The following is a 24,063-nucleotide window of genomic DNA, read 5'->3' as shown; positions in this document are numbered from 1 at the left end:
TAGATGAAAAAGTTGAACAATAATTTTTCATAGATTGTTAGCAATAAAGGTACTAATATGATTTTCACTTTGGCTTTGCAGCATTTTGCTTTAAAAAGCTCACCTGCTCCCTGAAGAAAGGGTTGAAACAGATACTCCGTCGGAGAGGTGTTGCTGCCAAGCAAGCTAAGTACACGGTGGTTAAAACTGAGTGCATGTAGCTGTTTTACTGATGAATTGAATAACACATATTTGTAAAAGAGAAATTATGAATAATTAAGTATAAAGAAGATTGAATCAATGATTTGAAGTACATACAAGAATATAAAATAAACCAATGGGACTAACGAGGAGCCCAGCCGGCCTGAGTCTGCTGACCCAGCTGGCATTCTGAAGACCCCGAGGTTGAAAGTTAGCAAGTTTGCACAACTGCTGGCAAAAAAAGTTTGCACTTTCATATATAAAAATATTTTGCAATTAATAATAATAATAATAATAATAATAATTTTATTCTTATATACCGCCAAAGCCATGGAAGTTCGAGGCGGTTTACAGCAAGAAGCGCTGGACAATCAGCGAAGAGGTTACAATCAAAGTCAACAGTACAATCTTACATATTGAAAGCTATATAGTTCTTAGCAGAGCTGTGTAGATTCTTAGTTTACAAATCGATTGAACAAACTCGTTTTTACCAATTTTCTAAAATTGAAGTAGGATGAGGAGAGTGTGATAAAGTTACTAAGCCAATTGTTCCATTTGCCTGCCTGGAAGGCAAGAGTTCTGTCCAAGAATCTTTTGTAGTGGCAGGCTTTTATTGTCGGATAGGTGAACAGATGTATTCTTTATGTGGGCCTAAAAGAACTTGCCAGATTAAAAAAAAAAAAAAGATTGTACATGCACAGTAAACTTGCCACTAACATGTGTACCCTATACAATCATGTAGCACCATGATTTTGCTGATTTCCAGACCTAAAGATTTAACTTAGAGGGATTGGCCTGTGAGAAAAGATGGCCATTTCTTATAAAACTTCAAACAAGGGCTTAAATCAGTGTTTTTCTATTAAGTGAACGCCAAGGACTTTAAGCCATACAACAAACTAATAATCAAATATAATGTAAATTGTGTTTGAACAATCTCCTGGAATTTGTGTGGGTTGAGAACTACATGATTACTTTTGCGGTTAGGCACCTTGCTGAAAATTTATACATTAAAGCTCTGTCTGAAAAAAAAAAAGTGATTTCCCCAAACGATTGTCCATTATTTGCCAATAAAATCAAACATTCCACCATTTTAGAAGTAATGAAGAGTGACTCAGTGGCCCCACATCAAAAGGGACAGGTTGATCCTGATGCTGTTTTACCCCACCACAGGCTTGCAGATTGTACTTCCCATGCTTCTGAGGGAAAATCAGTACAAAATCACTATACGTGCAACAGGAATAAAGTTAGGACTGGATCAACCTGTTTATTTTCATGTGGCACACCTGAAATCTAATGTCGAAGGGCTCCCTGTTTTGCTCAGCTCTGCTGCTGTCATTTGCTAGCACTGCTTGCCGTTTTTTAGGTACTCCCTGCGCTGTGGAACTATTGAGGCGATCCACTTGTTTGTTGATTGCTTTGCCTCCTCCCAGCTGTGGGGTGGCTGATAACCAAAATCATGCTGGGCTTTCTTGTAGGAGAACGTGAATGGCGTGTGAAATATATTTAGCAGGTGCCTGTTGACAGGAGGGACGTATTTTATAAAAGGTTTTAGCAAGGTACTTAACATCTGCAGCAAGGAAGCAAGAAAGTACTGTAGCAGCACCGGCATGGCTAGCTTGGACTGAATTCCAAAGCCCAGCCCCTCAGCTATTGAATGATTGAAGTCTGAGTAGCTTATGGGTGGTGTATCATCTGAGATGTAGTAGAAATTCCCCGCTATCTGCGTGGCTTTTTCGGGGTTCCTCAAGGCTTTGGCTGCTTGGATATGCGCCGAGGCAATGTTTCCTACGTAGACTGGGTTTACAATAGCCTCTTTTCTAGACAGCCTGAGAAAAACATCCTTGTTCAGAATGGCATCATCCAAATGACACATAAGGAAGCGACACCCTTCTCCAAATATGTACATAGATCGTAAAGCACATGTCACCAAGCTGCCACCATTCCTTAACGCTTCACCATTTGCCCTCAGTACGTATTCTTCTGCCACTTTCTTGCTCTGGCCGTAAGGGAAGTAATGATTGCTTTCATATGCCGTGTCTTCATTACCGTTGATGACAGGGTCGCCACGGTAGTTTGGACCCATCACCTCAACGCTGCTGGTGTAGATGAAATACTTCACATTATTCTGGATGCAGGCCTCTAACAGCAGTTGAGTACCTTCAAAAGAGTTGACCATTAAAGATATGAGAAATAATGGATCTGAGCATAAGAACAAAGAAATGTCAAGCTAGGTCAGACCAGTGGTTCACTAAGTCCAGTATCCTGCCTGCAACAGTAATCAATATGGGTCATTAGGAAGGAGCCAGAAAACCCTCCTCCCTTTTGCTCATTTATTTAACAAATTTCTATCCTATCTTATATATAAAATCTATGAGGGTTACCGTCAAACTTACATAAAATAGAAACAAACTAAAATCACACACCAAAATCAAAATAAAATCACCATCAAATCATAGCCACAAATTATCACCTCCTACATTCCCAGAAACTTACCCAAACCTTCTCTAATCCCAGCTGTGCTATTAATTTGGCAATATTATCCAGCAACAAATTACACACCTTGATTGTGAGTTGTTATACGACATGTCCTTGTATTCTAGGAAAGGTTAAGTAACTATTCCTCATTAAAAAGTTCTATAGCACTCATGATTTTATATATATATCGATGCACTAGGTTAGGGACAGAGTGTGCATATGTTCACTGTGACTGCTAGAGTGGTGTAAAGGTTTTCAGTGCTGTAGGTATCAACTAACTGGGTGCAGTCCCTAGATTATAGGGCTGCCTATGGTAAAGGGTGATAGTGTGTTAAAAGAGTTTACATCCGTGACAGTGGCTACAAATCATTACTGCTCTTGTCAGTCCTAGGCATTGCAAGGATTTATGACAGCTGGGTTTTGAATAGTCTGCACCTGGACAAGGAGAAATTGTCATAGGAACATGTTGGTGTGTGCTAGACTTGCTAGCTCCTGTGAAACTGCCAGGCTCCCTGTTCAATGGGGAGTGAGGCTGGGAGTTTCTAGAAGCTCAACTTACAGAGAGACCAAGACAGCTCTTTAACTCCCTGGAGGGTGGTCTTGAAGAATGACTTAAGATCTGTCCTTGGGCAGGCGATTTGTCTTTTGGGGAGATCTCCTTTTCCTGAATGGCCAGAGTCCATTCAGCAAAGAGAATCTTTGTGATGTTTGAAACATCTGAGGTGCCAGCTAAAAGGAGAGATTGTATATAGCTGGACTTTGTTAAAGTAACTGGAGTTTGTTCAAGTCAGCACCCTTTCTATGATGAAAGAGTAAACATTCAGTTTGGAATTTACAACCTTTGGTGTGGCCAACCTTTTCTTCGAGTGAAAGACTGTGTGGATTGTACTTGCTGCAGCTTGCCAGTGCAAGTTGATCCTGGTCCATGCCCCAGAATTAAACAAATAATTTGTGTGGCCCCCTACCCAACTGCCAAATAAGCAAAGAGGCTTAAATAATCTTGATGGTTCATGCATGGTTGATGCTGCACATATCCATGGATCATCAGGAAAAGTGTGCCCTCTTTACACATTCCCTTGAAATCTATAAAAAGTGCTAAAAATTGTGCCCACAAATTTGGGTGTGTATCCAATTTGTATGCAGAATTTAAATGAATAACAAGCCAGTTAGTGCCAATAATTGGGATCTTAATAAGATTAAATTTTATATGTAAGTCCAAGAAGGGGGCTTGGAAATGAGAAGGTAATGGGTGGATTGGAGTGTTCCTCTAAGGCACGGGTGTCAAAGTCCCTCCTTGAGGGCCGCAATCCAGTTGGGTTTTCAGGATTTCCCCAATGAATATGCATGAGATCTATTAGCATACAATGAAAGCAGTGCATGCAAATAGATCTCATGCATATTTATTAGGGAAATCCTGAAAACCCGACTGGATTGCGGCCCTCGAGGAGGGACTTTGACACCTCTGCTCTAAGGTATGTGTATAGTTATAGAATAAGGTGGGATCCGTGCTTAATTTAAGAGTGAGGATTAGCATCACGTTTCCTGGTATAAATGGCCATGCGTAAAGAGGGTTATCATATGTCTGGGAAAACCCAGATGTGTCCGGATGGTTTTCTTAGATTGGGGTTATCTGGCTGGGTTTAGCTGGGTCTTCTAACTCTCCCTCCTACATCCATCTCTGACCGCTGCATTGAATCTTTGGGCAGCCCAGCAGCGGCAATGAAGTGAGCCTACTGCTGTTGGCATGCCCCAGAAGTGGCTTCTCTGCAGTGACTTCCTGTTCCCACATAGGCAGGACCTGCGGAGATACAACTTTCAGAGCAATACGACTGCAACAGGCTCAACCCGTTGCTTCTGCCAAGCTGTCCACAGATTCAATGCAGTGGCTAGGGAGAAAGAGGTAGATTCTGGGATGTGGGGAGAGATTGAGAAAGATGGTGGATTCGGGGAGGGGGAAAGAGATGCAATACCATGGGGAGGGAGCAAGGGAAAGAAGAGAGAGATATTGGCCCTGGGGTGGAGTACAGGAGAAAGGGTACAGAAGGAAGAGAAGCTGGATGGGGTGGAATATAGGGACTGGAATAGAAGAATGGCCTTGGAGGCAAGGGATGGAAGAAGAGACAGGGATGGAGCTAGAACTGATACTACTACAATGGCTACTACTAATTATTTCTATAGTGCTACTAGGCATACACAGCACTGTACACATTCTATGCAGGTAAAAGGGTACAGAGGATAGGAAGGAGAACTAAAGAATTGAAAGGTGAGGGGTGGGGCAGGGTATGGTGGGGTTGTGGGTGAGGCCGAGGGCAGGGTGTGGGAAGGTTAGGGCAGGGTCAGGTGTCCAATGGTGTGTAACTTTGCGCGCCATTTATAAAATAGCACTCACTACCATTTTCTGCACTGATTTTTTTAGGAACCTTATGTAGTCTAGAGCAGTGGCGTACCAAGAAGGGGTGGGGGAGCGGTCCGCCCTGGGTGCACGCCTTGCGGGGGTGCACAGCCGGCCAAGTCCGGGTCCTCCTGCCCTACTGTGCAACTGGACCTGCCCCTCCTTCCTTTCCCCCGGTCCGCGCCACTGGAGTCTTACCTCCCCGCTGCTGCTGCTAATCGCCAACAAGAAGTCTTCTTTCCGACGTCAATTCTGACGTCGGAGAGGACGTTCCGGTCCAGCCAATCACTGCCTGGCTGGCCCGGAACGTCCTCTCCGACGTCAGAATTGACGTCGGAAAGAAGACTTCTTGTTGACAGTTAGCAGCAGCAGCGGGGAGGTAAGACTGCAGTGGCGTGGACCGGGGGAAAAGAAGGAGAGAGGCTTTTTTTTCTGCGGCAGGGAGGGAAGGATGTAGGCAGGCAAGCTGGCTGGCTTTAGCACGGCAGGGAGGGAGGGAGATAAGTAGGCAGGCTGACTTTGGGGGTGGACAAAATCTGGAAGGCAGTGGGGGACATAAGGAGGCACTGGTGGCACTAAGGACACAGGACGGAGGCACTGAGGGCACCAAGAACATGGGAAGGAAGGAGGGAGGGAATAGAAAGGGACAATTTTTGGGCCTGAGTGCAGAAAGAAAGAAATGAAAGAAAGGATACAGTCAATTAATAGATGTCCCCTTTTGCTGAAAAAAATAAATGGTCAAGTTACCTCTGACTTACTTTCTCTGCAGCAGAGTTGGCAGCCATGCTGAGGTGCAGGAAGGTCCCGCGATGACTCATCTGCCGGCTCTGCTCCGGAATAAGTAAGTTACATCGGAGGGGGTGGATCTGACAGACACAGTCATTGCGGGACTTTGCCGCAACTCCCTGCGTCTGCCGGGTCTATCCCCTCTGACATAACTTACTTCTTCCGGAGCAGAGCCAGCAGACGAGTCATTGCGGGACCTTCCAGCATGCAGCTGCCGAGTCCGCTCCAGAGCAAGTACGTCGGAGTGGGATGGACTGGCAGCAGGCAGCTACAGTCTTCGCGGGACCTTGCTGCATGAAGGGAGAAAAAGGAGCAAGACTGTTGGAATGGAAGAGTGGTGGAGGGAAAGAAAGGGGGCAGGGTGGTATGGAAGGGTAGTGCTGATGGAATTGATGTACAGAGAAATGGGAGAGACATAAGGGGGAAGGATATTGGAGGGAAAGAAAGGGGGCAGATGCTGATTGAAGAGGGGTGGATGGAGAGAGAAAGGGCAGACATTGGATGGTAGTGGGGAGCCTATGCTGGATGGAAGTGCAGATGGGAGAGATAAGGGAGCAAATGCAGGAAGGAAATGGGAGGAGAGAAAGAGGGGAGCAGACGCTGGATGGAAGTGGACAGAGAGAGGAGAAGGTACTAAATGGAAGAGTTAGAGAAAGAGGGTACATGATGGAAGGAGGGGATAAATAAAAGGAGGGCACATGATGGGGAGAAAAGGATTGAGTTAGGGAAACAATGAAGGAGTGAGGGAAAGAGGTGGCAAGCTATAGCAAAAAAGGAAATTGATGAGAGGGTAGTAAGAACGTAATCTAGACAGATGTAGAAAATAAATTGAAAAGGAAAATGAGGGATAAAAGGGAAAAGGATTGCAGAGGAGAGGTGTGGGAGAGGGAAGGAGAGGAAAGAGATGCCAGACCAATGGGGTGAAAGGAGAAATGGAAGGGGGAGGCATACAGTTTCTAGAAGAGGCATAGAAGGAGAGAAGATGCCATATAGGGTAAGAGAAACGGCAGACAGTGGATGGAAGGAAGAGAGGTACAAGAAGATGAAGAAAGCAGAAACCACAGAAGACAAAGGTAGAAAAAAAATTTCTATTTATTTATTGCTTTAGGAGACATGTGTCACTGTTTCTGTGGTGCATTGTATGCAGAGTCCAGCTTCTTGCTGGTTCAATTTAACTTTTGTTTATGTATTTCTATTTTATCCTCCCTTTTACAAAATTGTGGAGCGTTTTTTAGCGCCAGCCGTGGTGGTAGCAGCTCTGATGCTCAGAATTCTATGAGCGTCAGAGCTGTTACCTCCGTGGCTAAAATCCACACTACAGTTTTGTAAAAGAGGGAGGGATTACATATTCCATACTAGGCGAAGGTGTGTTCTGTGTGTTCGAAAGACATAGTTTTTTGTTAGGATTGACTGCAGGATTGATCTGTACTAGTCTGGCTTGTTTAGTTTTACAATGGGTGTATTGATGTTGTACTGCTCATTGCAGTATGTAAGATGCTGCCTTTTTCTAGGTACTCATGTGTGACATGTGGATTGTTACTAAAAATCATGTTTTCATACAGATGGGGGGGTGTCAAAAAATGATGGGCTCCGGGTGTCACATATACTAGGTACAGAAAAAAGTGGAATTGTCCAATCACCTTTTCTGATTGGACAATTCCACTTTTTTCTGCTATTTTGTACTTTGTGGATTTGCTTCCCCTGTGTTTTGTGCACATATACTAGGTACACCACTGGTCTAGAGTGTGTACCTCTTTGCAAAAATTACCCCAATGGAAGTAAAACCTTGATGTCTCAATCTGTCCTCCTTTTTCTGGAACCATATAGTAACCCTAGGCCAAATTAACCTATTTCCTCTTAAAGGTGATTTCTCCAAAGCAGGGTTAAAGCACATTAGCAATGCAATGTGGGAAAACTTACACTTCAGGTGCTCCTGCAATGTACAAGGTTTTACTTCCATTGGGGCCTATTATATTGGTGAAATAATATGAGCCATCCAAAAACCTACTGCCCAGTGGTCATCTGATAGTGGTTAGAGCAGCTACCTCAGCAACCTGTTGTTGTGAGTTTGAATCCCACTGTAGCTCCTTGAGACTCTGGGCAAATCACTTAACATTTCATTGCACCAGGTACAAAAGAAGTACTTGTCTAAAATATGTAAACCACTTTGATTATAAGCACACAGAAAAAGCGGTATATCAAATCCCAACTCCTTTACCCTTTTATTTGTTATTGAAACAGGTCTATCCTCAAATGTCCAATTTTTGTTCTGCATGTTTTCTACAATGTTCCATTATATCCAAATCATAAGCCCACCTTAGTCCCACCCAAAACATGCTCTCAACATACCCCCTTGAAATTTAGATGACCTGTGGACAAACTCAATAGAAAACCATCTTAAAACTGGGTTTCAAAAATAGTGATTTGGACATTTAGGTGGAAAAAAAAGTTCATCTGTCATTCTATGGTGGTTTTTGGATGGTTTTCTTTTTTGAAAATGAGTCCCATGATATTCCATAGAAGTAGACACCCACTGAGCTGTCCGATATCTTAGAGAAAATCAGCTTAAAATAATATTCATTGTAGTATCTCATGGGATCTCTGAGGGGAATACAGAGCAAGACTTTTGTGATAGGACTGAGGAGGCTATTTATAGGCTTACTGTCACGGGACTTCAACCAAGAGAATTCTCACAGGATGGTTTTGCCAGAATAGAGTATGCTAACATCAAAACAAGCAACTCCATAGCGTTATTCTAAGATTTCTTTATGGTTTTATGGGAAATTAGTTACACTGATCTAGGAGTTAGTTTGTTGATTAAAAAATGAACCTACCACAAAGCTTAAAAATCTAAAGTTTACAATACCTTGGTTTAATTATATTTATATATGTTTATTTTTCATTTTGCTAGTGAATTTTCTGGACTGATTTTTCATTTTGCTAGTGAATTTGCTGGACTGATAGCACTCAAAACCATTTATCTATAGAACAGGTACAGTGCAAGAGCAGCTGAAGCGTAAGTTTTCCCACATTGCCTTACTAATGTACTTTAACCCTGCTTTGGAGAAACCACCTCTAAGAAGAAATAGGTTAATTTGGCCTAGGGTTACCATATGGTTCCAGAAAAAGGAGGATGGATTGAGACATCAAGGTTTTACTTCCACTGAAAGCCATGGAAGCAAAACCCAGATGTCTCAATCAAAACCCGGATGTCTCAATCTGGAAGCAAAACAAAAGAAAGGCAATGCCGATGTCACAATACAACACAAAGGATTTTATTGAAAGTTCTTATGGGAAGTACCAACTAGGATCCTGGTTTTGGCAGAACACTGCCTTCCTCAAGGGACATACCAAAATGATAACAGGATATTACAGTGGCATCTCTATTTCAGTTAGTCTTGAAAAAGACCTTTAGGAACTTACTGAAAGAAGTACTGACAGCCAAACTTCTAATGAAACTTGCCAAAGAACTCACAGTTCTCACTTTCAATAAAATCCCTTGTATTGAATTGTGACATTGGCTTTGCCTTTCTTTTGTTTTGCTTCTCGCTGTGCTGGGTAAAGGAAGACTCTTTTTCTGTTGAGTTGTATACTCTTTTTTTCTGGAACCATATGGTAACCCTAATGGCCTCCATGCCACTACAGTCTGTGGCCTCTCTTCACAGACGGCCTGCAATGGTGTCAGTGCTGAATTTGCTAGTTATTCTTGAAGGACCATCGGTGCAAGCTACTGGGAACTAAACTTGGACCATCAACTCATTTCATATAGGCCACCATAGGACTTTCAGTCACTACCAACCCACTAGTCAACCGAATCATCCCATCTATCTGCTTTATGATACCTTTCACATTGACTGCTTTCACCAGCTCTTCATCTAGACATCCTATATGGTCAATGATGGAGGCTGCATGAATCACAAGGGACAAGCCCTGGCAGGCTTTCTGCAGAAACGTTGCATCCCGGATATCCCCCTTCAGGAATTTCACATCAGTCTTACCCTGAAACTCTGCAATGGCAAAAGGAGAACAGTCAATGCATGTTCATGCAGTGCCTTTTCTGATCTATAACTGCAAAATATAGGTAGAAACTATTATATATAAAAAAAATTACTGCACACAGACACATACATGGTTCAATGGGACAGAGTCAACAAAAGTCTTGTCTCACCAGTTTGGAAGTGTGTTTAACTGTTGATGTTTGTGTCTTTGCACCTGGGGAGCAGAGATGTGAGACGGATATTAACCGCTCAATCACATGATGACAACGCAATTCTCTAAAGGACACCGATGCATGATAGACACGCAATCAGTGGCCGTCGAGATTGGCGTCCTTTAGAGCAGTGGTTCCCAACCCTGTCCTGGAGGAACACCAGGCCAATTGGGTTTTCAGGCTAGCCCTAATGAATATGCATGAAGCAAATTTGCATGCCTATCACTTCCATCATATGCAAATCTCTCTCATGCATATTCATTAGGGCTAGCCTGAAAACCCGATTGGCCTGGTGTTCCTCCAGGACAGGGTTGGGAATCACTGCTTTAGAGAATCAGGCCCTATGTGTCTTTCTACCAGTTTCCCCCACATGCACTGCATGCCAGGTTTCAACTCATTCCTTTAATTTTTCTATGCTACTGAAGCTGGAACTCCTCTCATCAACATTTTATATTTATTAAAAAAAATTTTATACCGCCAAAAGTCTCATCGGTTTCCAAAGTAACATACAAAAAAGCATAAAAATAAACATGCACTGAAACACAGTAATCCAAAATCATCATAAATATAGCTAATGACATAAGAAAAATGCCTTTAACAATACTTTCAACAAGTACTGATCAACAACATTAAAGGGAAAGCAAAACTATTTCAGAGGAATGATTGTCATATAGTATCATAAATAAGCATCAACAAATAGCTTAGTTTTAAGCACTTTTTTAAAAAGTAGAATGTTCCACACATAATCTTATTTGACCGGATAAGTTATGCCACAAAAACATTCCAGCAGTTGTAAGCATTTTCATTTTTGTAGACACGTGGAGGGGCATAATCGAAAGGGACATCTAAGTCCGTTTGAGTATAAGTCGCAAGTCGTCCAAAGTAAAAAACAGTCTAGGACACATTTTCGAAAAATATGTCCAAAATTTTTTTGTTTCGAAAATCGTCTAACTATACGTCCTGCTGATCTGATCGTCCAAGTCGCTAAATCATCCATCTTTATACCACATTTTTGTCCAACTTTTCGTCCAAGTCAAAAATGCCTAGAACAAGCCCTGTTGGACATGGGAGGGGTCTGCAAAGTGATGAACTGAACACCCAGACATGGCACCTAAATAGTGGGGTACCTTACAGGGCACTGCTGTGAACTTCACAAAAAGGATGCCATGTCATCATCTTACTACAGCTCCCTTATAGGTCATGGTGAGCCCCCCAAACCACCTCCAGAATCTCCTAGACCTACTTATCTATCACCCCAATAGCCCTTATGGCTGCAGGAGCTACTTATATCCAGTACAAAAGGGTTTTGGGGTGTATAGGGGAGTGCACATGTTTCAGTAACAATGCAGTGATTACAGGATCCTCCTCTCCATGGGTCCTTACCCCACCCCCAACATGGCTTAAGCCGCCTCTGTGCTGGACGACTAGGTTTTCCTATGCCAGGCTGCCAGGTAATGATGGTCTGGAGGCTGAATTTTAAAGGGGTGATTACGATTTTTATGGGGTTGGGGGGGGGAGGTCGGTGATCACTGGGTAGTGTGTGGGGGTCTGTATTATTTGTTTGCAGTGCTTATCTGGTGACTTTAGGTGGATTTTTGTGACTTAGACCATGTTTTACATGGTCTAAGTCACAACGTCCAAGTTCCATCGATCCTGGGCTGTTTAACTTTCGGTTATAGTTTGTGACCGGCAAGCTCCAGGCCGAGGGTCTGGGATCACCGGTGACAAGTAAACTCTTGTGAGCTGCAGCGAGCTGCACAAGGATGTAATAATTCAGCGTTTAATGTAAGGAACACCATCAAAAGTACAAGGCCCAGAGTCAATGCAATAAATACTTTTAATTGTCAAAACAGGAAAAAAAAACAGCAACTTGCTTGTCAGGATCAAAATATGGATGCCAGTGGTTCCTCTACCAGAGTGAGAGGTACTTTTTCTCCAGCCTCAGCAAACTCCATCGACTCAGGAGTTTGGCTGCTATCAGGAGCTCCCAGCCCTGAGCGCTCTGACCTGTCCTGCTGCTGTTCCTCTCTCTTCTGATTCTCTAGGAACTGGAACCACCAAAAATAATACTCGGTAACCAGTGTAGACATCTTAAATACAGGGGTAGTGCGAGATGTTCTCATTACCCCACTAATCAATCTAGCTGCGAAGTTCATCATAACTTGTAAAGCTCTCAGCTTAGCTTTGGCTAACACCAGAAACAACGAATTACAGTAGTCTAGCCCAGTGTTCTTCAACCTTTTTACACCTATGGACTGGCGGAAATAAAATAATTATTTCGTGGACCGGCAAACTACTAAGACTGAAATTTAAAAAATAAAAACATCGCCACCCCGTCCCCTCGAGCTCAGTCCCACAAACCATCTTATCCCATCCACACAAGCCTCAAATAGTTATGATTTTATATTGAACATATTTTATTAAAGTATAAAAAGAAACAATATTCTGTATAATTGTCATTTTATAAATACAAATAATACAGGGCAAAGATCAACAAAACTCCTGTCTCCACTCCCCTTCACATATATCCCCTCTACTATCAAGAAAACTGAATAAGCCAAATTATTACAGAATGCTACACAAATATCATGCTAACAGAATACCACAGTCACACATGGCAGGAATGGTGTTAGGGGGGTGCAACTAGGACAACTGCCCCCTGGTCAGAGAGAACCCTAAGCCAGCTGGAAGCTAAAGAAGCACTGCCTGGGCTATGCACTCCCCAGTTATGTCTAACATCAGCTCTACCAGGATATATATTTCAAATCTGATATATTCTAATCACAAGATAGAAATAAAATTATTTTTTTCTACCTTTTGTCGTCTCTGGTTTCTGCTTTCATTGTCTTTTCACTCTCTTCCATCCAGTGTCTGCCCTCTGTCTCTTCAATCCAGCATCTGCCTCTTCCATCCACTGTCTTTCCCTGCCATCTCTCCTCCTGCCTCCCCCCCCCAATTTGGTCTGGCATCCATCATCTTCCTTCTGTTCCCCTCATGGTCTGGCATCTCTCTCCTTCCCTCCCCCCTGTGGTTTTTTCACCTCTCTCTTCTCATTTCCTCCACTCAGATCTGATATCGTTCTCTCCTCTCTCTTCCCTTCCTTTTCTTCTCTGGTCTTCCTTCTCTATTTTCTGTCTCTGTCTAAATTAAATTATTTCTTACTATTCATTCCTGTTTCCTTCTTTTCACTGTGTCTACCCACAACTTGTCGCCCCTTTCCTTCACCCCTCCATTATCTTACTAACTATCTTCTTCCCCCATCCAGCATATGCCCTTTATTTATCTCCTCCTTCCATCCAGTATGTGTTCTTTCCCCACTTCCATTCAACATCTGCTCTCCCCTCTCAACTGACATCCATCTGCCTTCTGCTCTCTCCCTTCTTCTCACTTCCATCATCTGCCCCCTTCTCTCTCTCTCTCCCCACTTCCATCATCTTCCCCCTTCCCCTCACCTTTGCGGGTCACTTTCTTTCCCCTGAGGGTGGCTCATGTCAGAGGGGAAGCTTTGACCGAGCAGCACCGCTTGCAAGGAACAGTGGAACTTACTTGACATCAATGCCGGGGCCCGTCGCCATTTGCTATGGTTTTATATACACAATGCACTAAACCTGTAATATAAATATTAATTTTATCGTCCCTATCTCTTTCATGCGGACAGCCTTTCTTTTCCGTCTCTCTCTCCCCAAGCCCCCTCACACACACTGAGCTTAATAACTAAGATTGTTTTTTGAAGTGGCCTCAGCACCGGCTCCCACAATTTCAGGAACTTACTTGACGTCGTTGCCGGGGCCCGTCGCCATTTGAAGATTAAAGGGACCTGCAAAGGTGAGAGGAAGGGAGACCTCCAGGACAGCTGCTCTTTGCCCTCCTTCAGTGGGCTCAAGAGTCTTTAGGCTAGCTGCAGCTCTGTGTGCTTTTAACTTCGGCACAGAGCTGCCCCTAAGCAGTAGTTTAGCCGTGGTTTCATGAGGCAGCCTCGGGGCCTTTGGTAGACTGGCCCACATTGCATCATCGAAGCAAAGGCCCCGAGGCTGTCTCATGAAACTGCGGCTAAACTACTGATTAGGGGCAGCTCTGTGCTGAAGTTAAAAGCACACAGAGCTACTGCTGCTGTTTTGGAGGTGTGGAGACAAAGGCAGGAGCATGAGGCATACATGGCAGGAGTCCCGGCGAAGGCAGGAGTCCCGGCACAGTGACGGCAACAGGAAGTTGCAAGTCAGCTGACGCCGGCACCTTTTTTTGCTGCGGGGACCCGAATCCTTCATGGACTGGCAAGATTTTTTTGCAGACCAGCACTGGTCCGTGGACCGGCAGTTGAAGAACAATGGTCTAGCCTACTCATGCATTGGGCCATGATTGAGAGAGTTTATTTCTTTGGAACCTGCAGTCTGACTTGGCACATTTTCAAACTTGCTGTCTCTTTTTACTGGGGGGGGGGGGGTTCTGTCATGTCATTAAACTGTCAGAGAATTATTTTGCCTCAAGACAGACAGGTGGATAAACAGACATTCACGATCTATGTTTCTATGATCCTTTATGTGCAAATATTTCTAACTTCCATTGGAGTAGAAAGAATGAATAGCTCATCAAGATTTCTTGTGGCTATAGATTTTGGTGAATGAGTGGGATGAGGTCTTAGGTAAGGCTGTTGGAACATTTTGTAACACCTTCCTTTTGCATCCCATTGTTTTGTCTCCGATCAAAGTTTGTAAATTTCACACATGTCTTTTGGTTATATTTTAATGTTATGATATGTTTGTGGTGCCCTCACATTAGTTGAGGCTGAGGGTTTCCCCAGAGGTGGGTACATAATTGGACCACAATCTCAGAATAGACTTCCTATTATTCTGGTTTGATAGACATTAGAGAGTGACACTAGAGAGTTCCCTGCAGGTAAACAATTTCCCCGTCCCGTCCCCATGAGTTTTGCTGCTCTCCCTGTCCCTGTCCCATTCCTGTAAGCTCCGCATTAACCGCACAAGCCTTGAACACTTATGATTTAAAAATGTTTGAGGCTTGTGCAGATGAGGACAGAGCTTGCAGGAATGGGGCAGGAACAAGAAAAGAACTTGCAGGGACGGGATGGGAAAATGACTTACCACAGGGACAGGGAAAAAATTGTCCCCGTGTCATTCTCTAATTGACACCTTTTCTGGAGCAAAGGGCCAGAATATTCTTCCTGCTAATGCATTTTGGAACCCTATATATGTTTGTCTAAACATATAGACACACATATAGCAGAGTTCCAGTTAAATGGGATTGACAAGGTCTACCGGGCAGGGCAATAGCAGGGTTACAGCTAAAGGGATTGACAGACATATGATAAACATATAATGTTTGTCAACCCCATTAACTGTAAACTGCCTAGCTGCATATAGAGCTTGGGGTAGTTATCAAGGTTTGGTAAAAGTTATTGCTGTGTTATTTCTGTAACATAGATCGATAACTACCTCCCTTAGAAAGGTATATGAAGAGTAATTGAAATAAATACAAATTAAGAACATTACAGGCCTGCAAGTCTGCCAACTGTTTTCCATCTAGCCTAGGGAGGGAGGAGTGAACTAGTTGTTAGAGCTACAGCTGCAGCACCCTGAGGTTATGGGTTCTTTGTGACTTTGGGCAAGTCACTCAATCCTCCATTGCCCACCAGGACAGCTAGGGAAAAATGCTTCAGTACCTAAACATAAAAACCACTTAGACAACCTTCATTGATAGGCAATATATAAACAACTAATACACTTGGTTACAGGTTTATTTAAAAATTTGATATAACGCCTTATCAAAATTCAAAGTGGCTTTACATAATATAAAATCAAAAAATAAAAAGGGCATGAGTTAAAAAAAAATTACTTGGAAACTTTTCTCTTAGTTATCTAACACTGTCTCCTGTGAGTCAGCCTGGGTTTGAAATTAGTTGGACTCCACTAAAATTGTATCCATTTGATCTGAAAGAAACGCATTCAAAATGACTATGGCTTCCCAAAGTTACTCCAAAGTAATTATTTCAGGTTTGACCACTCCTTTATGCTGGACTACTAAAACCTCATCATTTTACTCCATAGCCATACATTCCCCAAGGGCCCACGATGAGTCCAATACTTCTCCCCTTCCATTCACTGCACCCTCACAGACTTCAGCCAACTAATCAGCCTGATTTATGACTGTTATTTTAGGAAACTCCTGTGTGGCTGAATCTGACTGGCTGTGTTTATAGCAGCCTGAAACAAAGGGGAACTCTAGAAAACATAAGAGAGCTCCAAAAGGCAGTGAGCTTTTAGGAATACTTAGAACTGTAATAAGAAACAGCATGGGTTCAAAGCATAGGATAAGGGAATCAAGGACCTATGCCAAATTAAAGAGCCTGCTGGTGAATTCAAGAAAAAGGCATTGCCCAAGAGGACAGATGAAGAACCTCTACGGTGTCGAAAATAGACAAATACAGAGTAGAGATTAAGAGATGTTTCCACTGGGATTTTTAATCAAGCTTTGAAAATATACTGACTCAACATGGCCAGTGTTTCAGCACCATAAAAGTGCCTTCTTCAGGAGGCTATGACAACCAAATATTTATAAAATAAACATGGTGTGGGGGGGGGGGGGCTAGAGTGCCTGAGAGGAATGGCAGGCTGATCGAGTTGCTCTCCACACAATGTTATTAATTTCAAAATGAGGACTGAACATCGATTAAGAAATTTTTCTGGACTTTAATAATCCTACTGTTAACCTTCTTTTCTGCTGGAATATCTACAACTAAAGCTGTGATGGCCACCAATAAAACTGGAAAAAGGCATAAACTGGAGCACTAATCTCCCTCCAAGACCTCAAAAGGGAGCATGTCTGAGGTTCTTGATGAACTTAAAGTTTTGAGAGACCTTATGACAGAATCCAAAGAAGAAATAATGAACAACACAAAAAAGATTAAAGAACTTTCCAACTTGACATCAGAGATGGCTCAATTCAAGATTCAGATAATCTTGAAATTAAAGCAACTGCTACTGAAGACAGTGTTAAACAGATCAAAGGACAAATTAAAAAGATAGCGGTTTTAGAGCAAGAAATTGACGATGCTAGCAGCCGTGCAAGGAGAAACAATCTGCGAATTCTTGGGTTACCTGAAGGAACAGAAGGCACCAATGTTGTTAACTTTGTGGAGTTACTAATCCTGAAGGTGCTTGGTATCACATTTGAGAGGGATTTTGAAGTGGAGCGTGCTCACCGTATACCAGCATCACGATCATCTAACAGCAGATATCCCAGACCTCTGATACTAAAAGTTTTGCGGTATCCCCAATTGCTGCAAATAATGCAGAAAGCTAGATTGCTGGCTCCAATTTAGTATGAAGGCAATACCCTGCTATTTGTACTGGACCTGAGCAAGAGAATTGCAGAGGTGGGAAAGAAATTACTTGCTTACCGCCCTCAATTGAAGAACCTTGGAGCCCAATTCGGCATTTTTTACCTGGCATGTATGAGAGTCACGTTCCAAAATTCTACAAGAGATTACACTAACCTGAAGGGGGGGGCAATCAGGGGTTCTGGGGGGGCGGACATTGGGGGGAGGGGGGTCATCGAGGGCAGTAGGGCCTAGGATCCCTCCTGCCCGTAATGTAGTGGAGGGTGGGGGTAGGGAGGTCGCCTGGGCCAGGAGGGCTTGGGCTTCCTCTTGCCCCGATCGTGTCGGGGGGGTCGCGGCTGCCGCGGGGCAAGAGGGCTTGGGCTCCCTCTTGCCCCGATCGTGTTGGGGGATCGCGGCTGCCGCAGGGCAAGAGGGCTTGGGCTCCCTCTTGCCCCGATCGTATCGGGGGGGGGGGGGGGTGTTGGTGGTTTGACATAGCAGGAGGGCTTGAGGAACCTGCCTGGATCGTTGTGGGGGGGGGGGATTCTATAACCAGTGTTGTTTTTGACAGACACCGGTTACAGAATCCAGCTTTTAGGCGAAGGACTGGCTCCTCCTTCGCCTAAAAGCCCTTCTGTTGGACGTTTGGGGCTTAGGCGTTTTTTTGTTTCATTATGGCTAAAAAGTGTAGATGTGCTGTGGGTGTACTTTTAGACGTAGTGGAGATTGGGCGTTTAGGCAGAGGAAGGCCATAATCAAAACATGGACGTTTGTTTTGGTTATGGACACTTTCCCTGCTTCTGGGTTGAACGTTTAAGGTCTTAGGCCAAAAGGGGACTTAGATGCTTTTTTTTTATTATGCCCCTCCACGCTGTTTGCTTTATCCTAAGTGACATTGAGGTCTTTTTCTCTACCTATTTAGTGTATATGTGGATATCCCTTGCCTCAGCTATGTTTTGAATGTATTTTTTGATTGGTAAGATACCAAAGATAACACCTTATAGTGAATCCGTTGTTGCATAGGTAACCAGTGAAGATGTTTCAGAATCTGCTACAACTATTAATTATTTCTATAACGCTACCAGACACACACAGCGCTACACAGTCACAAAGAGTAAGAAAACAGTCCCTGCTTGAAAGAGCTTACAATCTAAACAGGCAAGACAGACAAACAGGATGTCATGGATACAGTTAAGAGGAATGGTTAATCAGTGGGTTGGGTTGGAGGGCAGAGGAGTAAGGTTAAGAACTGAAGGCTGTATCAAAAAGATGAGTTTTCAGTCTGCTTTTAAACAAGGGAAGGGCAGGGGCTTGACGGACAAACTCAGGTAATTCATTCCAGGCATAGGAGGGGGCAGCTAGATAAAAGGAACGAAGTCTAGAATTGGCAGTGGAGGAGAAGGGTAACGCTAAGAATGATATCTGAGGAACGGAGTTCTCTGGGAGGTGTATATGGAGAGAAAAGCGAGGAGAGATATTGAGGAGCAGCAGAATGCACACACTTGTAGGTCAGCAATAAGAACTTGAACTGTATGTGCTGGCAGATAGGGAGCCAGTGAAGTGACTTAATGAGCGTAGCGAGGTTGGCAGAAGATGAGTCATGCAGCAGAGTTTTGCACAGATTGCAAGGGGAGAGGCGACACTGAGGGATACCAGTTAGGAGTAGATTGCAGTAATCAGGGTACTATGTGCTGTCCTTGTAACACCAGTAATCAGTTTAGCTGCCAAATTCATTAATAATGCGATTGTAAACCGCATTGAATCCTAGTTGAAAATTGTGGGATATAAGAATCTGCATGGGAAAGAAAGAGGAGGAATAAGAGGAAGTAGAATAGGACAGCAAGGGTTCACTGCTTCTGTCCCTCGAATCCCCTTCTACTGCTTCTGATTGCCACTCCCTCCCCTGAAGAAAAGCATCTTACCCAAAGTCCCCCCACCCAACTCCCATCCCTGTGCCTACTTCAAGGTCCAAGGTGGCAGTGGCATATTTGACACCTGGAGCAGATCTTTTTTTAACATCCCCTCCTCTATTCAATGAAATTGTTTTCAGTAATAATCATAAAATGCAAAAAATAATAACAATGATCAGAAAAGAAATGCATACTGCCATACTGAGAAGTAATAAAGCACTACAAATGTAATTCAGGACTTACTGAGCAATTTTACCATACCATAATAGCAGTAAAATCACACAAGCGACTACGTAGCAAAAGGCAGTTCCAAAAACATTGCAACGGGCACTAGAACATCAATACACCTATAGGACAACTAAACATCGGATTAGTACAAATTGAACTTAAACAGTTAATGCTAACAGAAAACTATGGGCTCCTTTAACAAAGCCATGCTGGCAATTTCCATGTGGCAAATGCAAGGAAGGCCATTCTGTTTCTCTGGGTGTCATCGGATTTGCCATGTGGGAATCGCTAGAGCGCAGAAGTCTTACTCTATTTGGGGCGAGGGCCTAAGTAATCACAAATTATAAATAGAAATATGTAGGCAAAAATTAAACTGACCCCCCCCAAAAAAAATCTGACTCTACATACAGTGCAACACCATAGAAAGAAAAACAGTAATGTATGGCCCCTGTACTTTGCAAAAATAAGGATAGCAGATGTAAATGTCAAAAACTGACATATTCCAATCACTACATTACAAATTATTTATTTATTTTTATTTCATTTAAAATATTTATTATCTACTTAAAACCTAGACAGCTTACAATAAAGCATTAATAATCAGTTGAACAAGCAAACATTAATTGTCCCCCCCTTTAACAAAACCCCATAAGAGGTTTTTAACATCGGCTGGCACACTGAATGCTCTGTGCTGCTTCGGCGGTCATACAGTTCCTGTGAGTGTTGGAGCAGCACAGAGCATTTAGTGTATTGGCCGTTGCTTAAAAACCTCTTGCGCGGAAAATAAGTTGATACAATTTATTGTACTAAATACACTTTACAAGTGGAGGGGCATAATCGAAAGGGATGTCTAAGTCCGTTTACGTCCATCTCGCAAGTCGTCCAAAGAAAAAAACAGCTTAAGACACATTTTTGAAAAATATGTCCAACTTTTTTTTCGTTTCGAAAATCGTCTAATTATACGTCCTGCAGATCTGATTGTCCAAGTCGCTAAATCGTCCATCTTTATACCACATTTTCGTCCAACTTTCCGACCAAGTCCAAAACGTCTAGAACAAGCCCTGTTGGACGTGGGAAGGGTTTGCAAAGTGATGGACTGCACACCCAGACATGCCACCTAAATAGTAGAGTACCTTACAGGGCACTGCTGTGAACTTCACAAAAAGGGTGCCATGTCTTCTCCTCCCTACAGCTCCCTTATAGGTTATGGTAAGCCCCCCCAAACCACCTCCATAATCCCCTAGACCCATTTATCTATCACCCCAATAGCCCTTATGGCTGCAGGAGCCACTTATATGCCAGTAAAAAAGGGTTTTGGGGGTGTATAGGGCAGTGCACATGTTTAAGTATTAATGCAGTGATTACAGGGGCTTATGGGCATGGGTCCTCCTCTCCCTGGGTCCCTAACCCACCCCCAAGATGACTTAAGCTGCCTCTGTGCTGGACAACTAGGCTTTCCTATGCCAGGCGGCCAGGTGATGATGGTCTGGAGGTTGAATTTTAAAGGTGTGATTAATATTTTTATGGGGGTGGTGGGAGTCGGTGATCACTAGGGTAGTGTGTGGGGGTCTGTGTTATGTGTTTTCAGTGCTTATCTGATGAGTTTAGGTGGGTTTTTGTGACTTAGACCATGTTTTACATGTTTTACATGTTACCTAATCTCCAATTTCCCTCTTTTTATTGTTTACCTAGAGCTTTCCATCTTTCCCTCACCCTGGCTGTCCTATTCCACTTCCTCTTATTCCTCACTAACTCTACCCTCTTTTTTTCCCCTTTACCATACCATACAGTTTCTTCTATCCCACAATTTTCAACTAGGATTCAATGCGGTTTACAATCAAGATAATGAGTTACATGGCTTACTATCCTACCTCTCCCCCCTCTCCATCCAATGTGTCTCTTCCTCTTCCTTCCTTTTGAATGCATCTTCCTCTTCTCTCTGCACTCCCCCCTCCCCCGATACTTCATTTATCTTTGAAGGTATTGCTCCAGCCTCATAGTTGTAACATGTTTGTGTTTGAAATGCTTGACATAGAAACATAGAAACTTAGAGTATGACGGCAGAAAAGGGCCAGTGGCTCAACAAGTCTGCCCACTCCAGAACCCTCCCTCCCGCAAATCTGCCCATTTAATCAATACGAACCCTCCTCCCTGGGGTATCCATCTTTTGGGCATAGCTCTGTGGTGCCCCCACCTGTTTGTCCCATCGACTCTTGAAGTCGAGCACGCTACTGGCCTCGACCACCTGGCGTGGAAGTTCATTCGTGTTTAATGTTTGCCTTATTTTGAAATAAAAAAGGGTCTGGTGGCAATTTTATGGGCTTATGGTCTGTCTTTTTCTAACTTAACATTACAATTCCAAAATCCAAAAACTGAAATATGCCCATTCCCAAGGGTTTGTTTGTGTGTGTGTGTATGTATATATATATATATATATATATATATATATTTATATTTAATTTTTTTTTCAAGGATGTTCTGGAAATATATATAAATATATTAAATGGTTTACCTTATCAAAGGACCTTTAGGACAGACAAGGCAGTAGATCAATTTCTAATAAAAAGGAAAGGTAAGGGGTTGCCATAAACCATATAGATAGAGGAATCAATATGTACGGTATACTGTGATCTGTCTGACTGTCTAATCTTTTCATTTGAATCCTACACATTATGCATAAGTAGAGAAGGGTGAAAGCCCTCACTAACCATGATATCATTTTTGTCAACATTATTATGGATTCAGAGGAGAAAAATTCTGAAGGGCATGAAAGAAGGAAGAAAGTAGAAAACACACTGGAATGGTGACAAATGTCAAGATTATGAAACTCAGGCAAAGTAAAGGGGAAAGCAGAGCACAGAGAGACCTGGCACTCCGTAGAGATCAATCTTTTTATGGAAGAAGGTGCTTGATGATATAGAGGGAGAGCTTCGAAAATAGTATTTGGCTACAGAACTCCACTTTGCCATTTTATTGAAATGCAAGTACCTGGCAAATTGATGCCTGCAGCAATCATGTGAGAGAGACACATTGGTTGCGTGATTGCACAGGTTCTGCCAGTTTGCGATGGCAAAACAAGCCAACCAATCAGTCCATTCAACTCTAGCCTGTCTCCTCTACTTGAATCCTCTTCTGCAGTCTTTCACTCTGTTTCTATAAAACTGAACTTTGATAAACTGGACAAAATAAGTCCATACTATGAATATTTATATGACAAGAGGCTCCACAAACCAGCTGACCCACTTATATTCCACCAAGAACCCCAGGTGGATCACATAAAAATATACATTATAATAAAAACGTAAGATGTGAAACAATAATACCTAGAAACAGATATAATCACAAACCTCAGAGGCACCTAACTCAGGCTCATATCATGTTAAGGGTCAATTTCCGAACCACACCAGCCTTTTTCAATCGTAGTCACAATCAGTAAGATTGCTTAGTTGCTTTGATATTAATGTTTAAAGTCAAAGCATAATTGCACAACAGTTGTTGATGTGTTAAATAGTAGGAAAATCTCAGAGCTTAAACTGGTAAAAAAAATGCGCATCTAGATTACTAATGCTTGCTGAGATTCATAGTTTATTTATTTATTTAAACATTTCTAACCCGCTTAAACCTAAGCGGTACACACAATACAAACATAATCATCAAACGATATACAAACATACAAATAAAACCAGAATCATCTAACATGCTCATAATAAATATCACAGCCCACTCTCTTAAAAGCCTCCAAAAACAAGTTGTTTAAATATACAGTCTGAGACCTTTGAGAGTTCAGGTGACTCTTCTATTACAGCTGGAGCAGTTGGTCCTATTATTCAGTTCTTGGCTACTTTCTTCTCATCTCTCCCCACTACCAGAAGAATGCCCTAGGGACAATGAAAAGAAAGATAACAAACAGGCTACTTACTTTCATACGTCTTCAGCAGCTCGGGACTGAAGGTTGTGTCCATCAGCCGGACTTCTGCCAGCTCCTCTTCCTCTTGGAGCAGTTGCTGGACAATCCTACTTCCCAGGAACCCTCCAGCTCCAGTTACCATACAGCTCACACCAGCCAGGGAATAAGACATGACCACACTTACAAACAGAGAGGAAAAACAACCCTTCCTCTCGCTGCTTCCAAATGCTGGAAGGACTGACAGCCTCTGCAGGAGCAATCTGAGTAAATAATGCAGAATGAAAAAAAAATATATATATTGATTTATGTTTTCTTGCACCTAGAAAACACTTTCTAGTTGTGGCCGCCTTTGGAAAGTTTTAGAGAATTCTGACTAAATTATGCCTAATAAATCTAGCTGATGTGATGATCCAAAGCATCAGATTCACTCAAAGGAATGTAATCGGTTAAAAACAAAGATTCACTTAAAGGAATGATTCACTCAAAGGAATGTAATAATTAAAAACAATGAAAAGTTAAAATGTGAATTCTTTCTTTGGTTAAGCTGTGGGAAGCAGATAGCAGTTTAGAAGATGCATGGTAAGTTGCTGACACATATATATATATATGCAGTGGGATGCTTTCATCTTATGTGTCTCT

At 42.7% G+C, this 24,063-nt stretch overlaps 1 protein-coding gene across 1 annotated transcript; it reads right to left on the bottom strand.

The window, feature by feature from the left end:
- Nucleotides 1-760: 760 nt before the first annotated feature.
- Nucleotides 761-24,063, bottom strand: HSD3B1 (hydroxy-delta-5-steroid dehydrogenase, 3 beta- and steroid delta-isomerase 1). The gene is made up of 3 exons (XM_033940883.1): nt 23,437-24,063; nt 9,676-9,840; nt 761-2,337 (listed from the first exon to the last, which is right to left on the bottom strand). Exons 1-3 carry the CDS (start codon nt 23,594-23,596, stop codon nt 1,520-1,522), a joined length of 1,143 nt encoding a protein of 380 aa, XP_033796774.1. The 5' UTR covers nt 23,597-24,063; the 3' UTR covers nt 761-1,519.

This window comes from Geotrypetes seraphini, chromosome 4 (assembly GCF_902459505.1).
Source record: "Geotrypetes seraphini chromosome 4, aGeoSer1.1, whole genome shotgun sequence".
NCBI lineage: Eukaryota > Metazoa > Chordata > Amphibia > Gymnophiona > Dermophiidae > Geotrypetes > Geotrypetes seraphini.
Note: the sequence above shows the minus strand (reverse complement) of the source record. Positions and strands in the feature narration are given on the sequence as shown.